Source organism: Polyodon spathula, chromosome 9 (assembly GCF_017654505.1).
Source record: "Polyodon spathula isolate WHYD16114869_AA chromosome 9, ASM1765450v1, whole genome shotgun sequence".
Classification (NCBI taxonomy): Eukaryota; Metazoa; Chordata; class Actinopteri; order Acipenseriformes; family Polyodontidae; genus Polyodon; species Polyodon spathula.
In genome coordinates, this window is record NC_054542.1 from 18724916 (window position 1) to 18735030 (window position 10115).

Here is a 10115-nt window from a genome sequence, read left to right on the forward strand (position 1 = left end):
TTTGGGTCATTATCTTGCTGTAGGATGAACCCCTGACCAACTAGGCATATACCAGAGGGTATTGCATGGCGCTGCAAAATGCTGTGGTAGCCATTTTGGTTCAGGGTGCCACTCACTCTGTACAAGTCGCCGACTCTGGATCCAGCAAAAGAGCCCCAGACCATTACACTTCCTCCTCCATGTTTGACAGTTGGTGTCACACACCAAGGAACCATCTTTTCGCCTACTCGACGGCGTACAAAAACCCTGCGTAATGAACCGAAGATTTCAAATTTTGATTCATCGGTCCATAAGACCTTCTTCCAGTCTTCAGTAGTCCATTAGTGGTGCTCCGTGGCCCAGGCAAGCCTCTTTTTCTTATTTTGCCATCTTAGCAATGGCTTTCTTACTGCCACTCAACCTGCCAAACCTGCAGCTCGAAGTCTTCTCTTCACAGTTGAAACTGAGACTTGCTTACTTCGACCAGTGTTAAACTGTGCTTGAAGCTGTTGTCCTGTGAGCCGCCTATCACGAAAGCTGTTGACTCTCAGACACTTGTCTTCTGATTCTGTTGTGGCTTTGGGTCTGCCAGACCTCTTCCAGTCAGAGTTTCCTCCAGTTTCCAAGTGCCTTTTGATGGTGTAGGAAACTGCATTCACTGACACCTTGGCTTTCTTTGCAATTTCTCTAAAGGAAAGACCTACACTTTTAAGGGTTATAATGGTCTGTCTGTCTTCCTTTGTTAATTGCCTTTTTCTCGCCATTATGATAGCAATATACTACTGTCCAAATAATGCTTAAGAGGGTGTAGTAACAGTCTGTTCCAACACTGCTTTTATATAGACAGAGGGTTTGTAAGTAATCAACAAAAGTTGGGACACCTGTAGGAATTGTCAGCATCAACTTTCAAGGCTTAATTTACTTCCATTGCTGCAGAACAGCTGTAAGTTGTTAACCCATTACTTGTTCCCTGAAAAAGGCTTTTTTGTATAACTCTGAAATGTACATTATTTTTCAGTTTTTGGTAACCTAAACTTTTGTTTGAACCTTTGGCAGTTTACTGCTTACCAGGTATTTTCAGGTTATTCACTGGACTTGAACTGCTTAAATTTCAATAAAAACTGGAAAAATGGGGGTGTTCTAAAACTTTTGACCGGTAGTGTAAAATAAATCTATCCTTAGAAAAAATCCACAAAAGCAGAATACTGAAAGAGATTTACCACAAAGAGATCACCAGTACTAGTGCATGAATTAAAAACAATCACGTGCTGAGACTAGTAAACATTAGTGGTATATACAGTTCTGCATCAGCTATTTGCAGTGCACTTGTATGCATGATCAAAAATAAAAGCTTCCATATCAATGTGTATTAAATGAGTGGGAATTCACAAGTATTACTGGTTCAGCAGTCCATTATTATAATAGGTATTTAATTCGCGTCTGCTTATAAAATACCAATAGGCAATTATCAATGCTTATTAATAAAGATTTAGATTACATAGGAGGTTAACATATCAATATGTTCAGTATCAGCTATAAAATCAGTCTTCAGGGGACTTTAAATAATTATTTTATTTATAATTAGATATTTCAATTGACTTAAATATACTTAGTTTCCTAATACAAAGTTAGAATGCTGTGGAAACTTGCAACAGTGAAAACAGCTTTCATAAAAAGCATAACATGTTTAACTAATCAAAAGGTAAATAAAGTGCAAGTTTTGTGAATATGCCCTCCCCCTCTCATGCATGCCTAAAACAACAATTCACAAAATCATTACTACATAAAGGTGACAAATGATGAGGTTTGCAATTAAGTACCATGTAAATGTACACTTGATATGGGAAAAGTTGCAAATATCATGTCAAGAAATGTTTTATATAGAATAAGTTTTTTTCTACTTTGATTTGCCCACCTCAGATTGTTATACCAAGTACTGTGTTTTTGCATTAAGGTACTTTCACGCTTGTATATTTGATAATCAAAGAACAAATCTATAGGTAAAATAAGCATGTCTTATTTATAATCAGCTAACTATGATTTTTTTTATTAAAAAAACAAAAAACAAAAAACCAATACATTTAAAATGACTTCAGGTGAACTAAGAATGCCACAAGCAACTGTCGTCTAAACATTAGTATTCAAAAATAAAGCAAGAGCAAATCCCAGAGTGAACATACCTTTAATGCAAATGTGCCTCAAATAGGAGCAAATGAAAGCTCACAGAAATCAAATGATTCTAGCAATACATTACCATTGTTCCGTTATCTGGCATCATTGGTGCTCCCATGTTTGTTGCTCCTTCTGGCCCCATGGCAGGACCAGGTCCCATAGCAGTGGCAGACATTGCTCCTCTGTTGTTCATATTCATACCCATCATTTGAGGAGGGCCTTGGTTACCAGCAGCTACTGGGCTATACGTATCTATGCAAAACAATTTTTCTTTTACTCACAGGTATCAGTCAAAGACCGAAGCAGTTTAAAATGGTGCAAAAGTCTAAAGCGTAAAGCAGGCTGTGTGAAGCTCCTGTTACTTCCGAACACAATGAATCAGTGTTTATTCTTTGGGACTGTACATTTGCCCCAAATAAACCACAGCATCAAAACCACAACCCCAAAATTACCTACTGAACACCACATTAACAGTTACCAAATTTTCAGTTATGTACTTGGAACGACAGATTTAAAATAGAAGAAGAAATGAACTACAATGCCACTGTAAACTGTGAAATGTTTTTTTTCTATGGTACATTTTCTGTGTAATTTGGCATCCTACTACAAGTATTTTCCCCAGCACAAGTACACACTTTTTGATACTGCTTTGTTCAACCCAAATATTAGTATTTTGTGAACCAAACTTAAATAAGTCTTTTTGACCTGGTTTAAAACTAGTTTCTCAAAATAATAAGGTTGTTTAGTTGAACCTGGCATGTGAGTATCAAATTATAGAAATTTTAATGCAAATCAAAAAATGCAATAGTTATCATATAATGTGGCTATCAAATTAATATACCATCAACTTGTCCACAAGACAATGCACTTATATAAGTGCAAAAACAGGATTTACCAAAATGTTAAGACTAAACATTAAAAAAAGGTTCAGAAAAACACACATCACTTCACTCCTAAATTTAACCTGAAATGTGTAAATCAGAAAAGTTCACCCCCCTTTGGACTTCTCCACATTTTATTGTGTTACAACATGGAATCAAAATTGATTTAATTAAGAGTTTTTGCCACTGATCAGAACAAGCGGTGAGAGGAAACCCAGTGCTTACTTTGTTGTTATTTATTTTGTAACCGTGACATTTTTTTGTTTACTCTTTTTATTTCGAACCTGAGTTTACCATTGCTGGTATTCCAGGTGGTTTTCTTGTTTATTTTTTGCAATACTGGACTGTTCTATTTTTATTATTTTTGTAAAATAAAACCCTGCCCTGATACCATTGATGGTACAGAGCTCTAAGGACTAAACTCTATTTCCGGCTCCTGTGTGCTGTTATTTCTGGTCCTTCCCAAAAGCTCCACCCACTACCCTCCCACACAAAGCCACACTGGAGTGGTTTAAAAACAATAAGGTCAATGTCCTAGAGTGGCCCAGTCAAAGCCCTGACCTCAATCCAACTGAGAATATGTGGAAAGAGTTGAAAATTGCTGTTACCAAAGGTCCCCATCCAACTTGATGGAGCTTGAGCAATTTTGCATGGGCAAAAATTGTACTGTCCAGATGTGCAAAGCTGGTAGAGACTTATTCAAACAGACTCATGGCTGTAATTGCTGCCAAAGATGCCTCTACCAAATATTGACTCAAGGGGGTGAATACTTATGCAATCAATTATTTTCTGTTTTGTATTTGTAATTAATTTAGAACAATTTGTAGATTTTATTTTTCACTTTGACATTATGGACTTTTTTTGTGTGTTGATCAGTGGCACAAACTCTTAATTAAATCCATTTTGATTCCATGTTGTAACACAATAAAATGTGGAGAAGTCCAGGGGGTGAATACTTTTGAGAGCCACTGTACATCCAAGGAGGATATTCCAGAAGTTCTCCATTCATACTATTTCATAAAAAAAGTATTCAGAAAATGCATAACATTTAAGAAATTGGCACAAACTACTTCATCTAACAGGATAGTTATGTACTACATTCTGTTGTCAAGGGGCATTACAAGTGTGGGCACTTGCTTGAGACCCGTTTCAAACCAGAATATCACTCTGGTACAGTTTAAACTGCGTATGTTCCTGCAGTAATAAAATCACTTCCTGGCATTCATCTCATTCTTTAACATATATAGCTAGGCCAAAAGTTTTGCACCATATTGAATTACATATTGCTTTGTAGTTTTCTGCATACTGATTGCAGGGGTGGGACTTGGCAAATTTAAGCAGTATGGTTTTGCCATTAAGGCTTCCGGGCTGAACTGAAAACACATGCTGTGCTTGTTCTGTTGCTTTCATTCACTGCTAAAATTCACAGAAGCTTGAAAACCTTGGACACTGTGTTGGATTACCGGAGTGAGGAACCGAGGACTGGCCATTAATCTGTGAAAGGGAGCTTACTTCGGTGAGAGGAAACCCTCGTGCTTCACTTTGTTGTTATAACAGAGGCGGCCCCAGAAGAGATGGGAGCCTCAATCTAGCACGTAAACTGCAAACTAATGTACACACACATATTAAGCACATTTTATTTTATGGTAGTACAGTTCTGAAAGAAAATGAAAGATAGATAAACGATGTACAGAACAGCAGTCCTTCTTAAGTTATAGGTGGTTTTGTTTTTAGTTCAATTGTAATTCCCGTACAAATAAAAACAACGTGCTTACTATATACGACAAGAGTTAGTTTTGGTTTCTCTTGCAGAGAAAATTACAGTACAGCATTCCTTGACCTTCCAACTCCCACCTAATAGGCTCTCGGTAACTGTCACTGATAAATGTACTGTAGCCAAAGTAGGTAAGCCTCATACGATAATACATAGAGATAGGCTACCATATTACAGAAAATAAGCAACCGCGATACTTCTAAAATGTCATAATGTAATAAAATATTGCAGTGTTTGAAAATCGTAGTATTATTAATAAAGGCTACCCTCATGGCTGTAATTGCTGCCAAAGGTGCCTCTACCAAATATTGACTCAAGGGGGTGAATACTTATGCAATGTGTGTGTGTGTGTGTGTGTGTGTGTGTGTGTGTGTGTGTATATATATATATACAATTTGTAGATTTTATTTTTCACTTTGACATTAAACTTTTGGTCATAGCTGTATGTCAAAACTTCTACTCATACCCAGTACATGATGACTAAGTGTGTGGAATTAACAAGTTTTACCATTGTACCTGTTTTTTCTTTTTAATATGTTCATTCTTTTGCTAGAAACACTTAGATTTCTAAGAGAGATACAAAAGTTTCTGAAAACTTTGAATTGCGGAAGTCTAGCACATACCACAAATATTTACAAAAAAGGGTATCTTTAAACCTTAAACCAAAACTATATATAGTACCAGTCAAAAGTTTGAGTACCCCTGCTTGAAACTAGGTTTTGCATGATTATTTATGCTTTGAATTGCATAAACTTGTCTATAAACACTTAATATTTCATTATATGATATGTGTACTTGTATAACCTGATAATCATAAGTGAACTGCATTCAAAAATTTAATTTTTAAATGAAAATGTAAATCTTGTCAATTTCAATGAAATGGTCACCCAGTTAAAATTCTGAAATGTGTATAACTCTGTGTTAGAACACTGGTCTAGGTATAAAAGTGTCTTTGTTAGATGTTCTCAGAGTTAACTAGCATGTTACATAATTAACCTTTTGTCACCAATTATTGTTAACAGGTGAGGGTCCATGATTACTATATATATATATATATATATATATATATATATATATATATATCTATACATATAATAAATAATGTATAAGCATATAGGTAGCATAGGCACACAGTTTGTCATTCCTGAATGTAAGGGAGCAGAAAATGGCAAAATACGCTCAGTTAAGCAAAGAAAAAAAAGACAGACTGTAATTACTGTAAGAAATGAAGGTCAATCTTTAAGACAAATCGCAAGAACTTTGGAAGTGTATGTAACTGCTGTGGCCAAGACCCTCAAACAATTTGAAGAAAACTGGCACTCATGAGGACCAAACAAGGTCAGCAGGCCAAGGGTGACATCAGAATCAGAGAACAAGTTCATTCAAGTCACAAGTCTGCAAAACTGCCCCTGAATACAAGATCAGCTAAATGCTACTAGAAGTACAGATGTTTCAACATCAACTGTTCAGAGGAGACTGCATGAAGCTGGCCTAACTGGAAGAATTGCTGCAAAGAAACCATTGTTAAGAGTGCAGAATAAGAGGAAGCGACTTGGCTGGGCCAAAAAACACAGAAACTGGACGTTTGAGGAGTGGAAGTCAGTCTTATGGACCGGAGTCAAAATTTGAAATATTTGGGTCCAACCGCCAGGTATTTGTAAGACGCAGAGAGGGTGAGCGCATGAGTTCTGCATGTGTGGTTCCCACTGTCAAGCATGGAGGAGGCAGTGTCATGGTCTACGGTTGCTATGCTGGTGACAGAGTTGGTGATCTTTACCAAGTCCATGGCAAGCTCAACCAGCATGGCTATCATAGCATACTTCAGAGGCAAGCCATTCCATCAGGATTATGGCTAGTTGGGCAATCCTTCATTCTTCAGTAAGATAATGACCCGAAACACCTCAAATTTGTGCAAGAACTATCTGGCGAAGGAAGTAAAGGACAACTCAATCTAATGACCTGGCCTGCCCAGTTTCCAGACCTCAATCCCACAGAACTTGTATGGGATGAACTGGACAGAAGAGTCAAAGCAAAGCTACCCACAAGTGACTTACATCTCTGGGAATTGCTGCAGAAGAGCTGGGAAAACATGTCGGGTGATTTCCTGCTGAAACTTGTTAACCGAATGCCTCATGTTTGTGAGGCTGTTATTAAGGCAAAGGGTGGCTATTTTGAGGAATCTACGATTTAGAGACAATTTTCAATTTTCTTGAACATTGCTTTGATTCTCCTTATGTTTTGTAAATTGTAACATGTGTTTTCATTTTCAAGTATTTACAGAAACGTGCATGACATAAAACATTGTAAATTATGAAAAAAAAAACTAGTTTCCAGCAAGTGCACTCAAACTTTTGACTGGTACTGTACTTGCACATACATATTCCTTTGATTCATAAACCCTGTGTCACACATACAGTAACAAACGCACTTAAATGAATTCAACGATATTAATTTACATTGTTTTTGTCTACACTAGGAGCCCAGCAAAGTCTGACTGCCAGCTCTAGGAATAACAGATAACATAATAAAATTACGAAAAGCTTATAATACTTCTGATTTATCCATTTTGCACTATAAAAAAATAAAAATATCTTTCAGCTGGCAACCGACAGAGACTACAGTGAAAAATAACCCATATTTCAGTGTTAGGAATTTTATGAATCACACTTTTTAAATAAGTTACATATTTACATATTGTAATTACAGTACCTTTGTGCCACGTCTGTTAAATAACGAATTTATCATAGATATGATAAACATTACAGATTTAAATGTACAGAAATTATGCAAACACTTGTCGGTGCATTTTACCTCACTTCCCAGAGGTGTGGTAAAAACTAGCCAATGGTTTAACCTGTTGCAGAGAGACAGGTCCCATTTACTGGCATCAATATACAGAAAAAAGTGTCATTTTAATTGAATTGATGCCTGTCTATCATCCAGAAGCCTAGTGAAGAAAAATATTTTATAGGGTATTCTGGCATTTTATCCAACAATACATTTCTACACCAAACTGGTGCTCCCACATAAATATAAAAATATAACTCATGGGTGCTTCAGTTGACTCATGATGTGTCCTTCACTCCAGTAAAGCATTTTATACCACACCATATAAAAACTGCCAGTAATGTGAATGGTTCTTATTCCCATGTGTCTTTATAAGGCTGTCTTTATAGGTTTTATTTTTTATAAAGTGATACGTTATCAAAACTTGTCATTATTCCTGAAACCAAGGCAGCTGCAGAATTTTCTTTTTTTCTTCTGGCGAGGTGAAAGTGTGCAGTATAAAACAGATCATGTTTAAATAATTTGGAAAAACTGTAGTTTTAACTAAGTCTCACAGTCTTTTCAACTCCGGGTTCAAGAAAATAAGGCAGGATTAAAAAAAACAGCCGTAAAAACCTAGTGCCAGTTGTAATGATGCCACCGCCACTTCTTAAATTTCATGAAGCAATCTAAATCAATACAAAAATGCTGAATACAGAAGTGTATGCAAGCACAGAAGTTCACTACTTAAATAAAAATAAAAAGCAGAATATTTAAGAAAGTCAACAGTTGATAAACATATTAAACCAGGAATGACATTTACAGGAGGACCCTGGTAAGAACGTAAACATTTTTGCAGGTATTCCTTCATATAAAGGAGAACCACATTTTTTAAAACCCATTAAGATAGGTTTTTAACTCTTGTATTAAAAAACTAATTAAATTCTCTCTCTCTCTTAGCTCAAAGTTGGAGTTAATTAGTTCACTCTTTTCTGTTGAATCCCACTGGGATAATCGTGTTCAGTCTATTTATCCATTGACTTTCTTTTATTCTTCTATATGTCGCATTGTCTAATTTCAGCTGTTCTAATAGTACAAACTTTACATCATTTATGTCAGGTCATTGACAGGTGAAGTGATATACTACTGGTTCATTCATTTTTTTACTTCTCATTAATGAAAGGTGGTTCTGAATTATTTTATATAAAGTTGTTCCTGTCTCTCCAACATATTTTATTTCATCACATTTTTTTCACAGGCTATTCCATAAATAACATTGTTATTTTTACAATAGGTATTCATTTTTAATGGATATGTGGTGTTCTTATGTTAAATTATATTTCCTCTTTTTGTCCATGTATTTACACACTTTACCTGTACTAGTGCAAGTATTTGTAGAACCTATTCTGACAAATATTCTTTGATGTTTACTGTAAACTAGAATATCACCTAAATTAGCTTCTCTTGAATGCTACAACTGAGGCCTTAAGAAAAACTTTTTTCAATTTTTCTCAATAATGTAGAATCCCCAAGTGTTTCCAAACTATCTTAGAAATATTGGGCAAAAGTTTAGAGTAAGTCATGGGATTCTTGACCTTTTTATCTCTATTATAATCCAGTAGATCACCTCTTTCTAGTTTATCCACTTAACTCCATCTCTAGAATTATCTTTATATCCCCTTTTTTAAGATTTGTTTTTAACACATTTCTTTATTTTACAGGGTCACTTTCTTTTGAGCATATTATTTGTATTCTTAATCCCTTTGGGATTGTCCTTTTAGCGTGTATTGGATGTGCAGAGGACATGTGTAAATACTGGTGCATGTCAGAAGAAGTCCGCCTCAATTGAACCTTCTTCACTCACACACAGACAGACAGTAGATTCCAGTTATTAGCAACCCTGACAAAGACAACTTTCGGTTATTAACAACATTTTCCCAGAAACCAATCCCATCCCATAGACTTTAATGTTAATGGAATTCTGATATTAGCAACTGCACACCACTTATTGACAACTGTATTACTATTTGCCAGTGCTACAGAGTGCACTTGCATGATTTATGCACATACTGCACGCAGCTTTTATAACACACTGTCTTCGCAACCACGTATTTCTGGTGGAATGAGGCAGAATCGTGGCTTTGAAACTCGATACGAAGCTACACGCTAAATTAAGATGGATTTACATTGTAAAATTGTGTTCTTTATAATTGATTGTAAGTACAACAAGTACAAGTTTTGATATAGAGTATTGTTTTTAAAATTCAGGATCTCTGCAAAGCTGTGCATAGCTACTGACTTTTTAGCATTTGTTTTATATAAAACGCTATAATAATAATAATAATAATAATAATAATAATAATAATAATAATAATAATAAACAAATTTGAGTGAGATGGACGCAGTAATTGTATCAATTAAATGTTCCACCCTAAACTAATACTTCTATTGACACCAGATGTACCAATACCCTGCTGAAAACATTGCAAAATGTTGGTTAATGACACAGAAAACACATAAGTTGCTAAGTAGATAGAAATCTG

The 10115-nt window shown here is 35.6% G+C and overlaps 1 protein-coding gene across 3 annotated transcripts in view; it reads right to left on the bottom strand.

The window, feature by feature from the left end:
- LOC121320464 (paraspeckle component 1-like) overlaps positions 1–10115 on the bottom strand; it is a 106663-nt gene that overhangs the window by 45630 nt on the left and 50918 nt on the right. For 2 of the 3 annotated variants that reach the window (XM_041258801.1, XM_041258800.1), the window contains one exon: positions 2234–2403. The exons of the other annotated variant lie outside the window; for it this stretch is intronic. In XM_041258801.1, coding sequence (XP_041114735.1) covers positions 2234–2403 — 170 coding nt within the window. The remainder of the gene's footprint in view (positions 1–2233; positions 2404–10115) is intronic. 3 annotated transcript variants of the gene reach the window in all.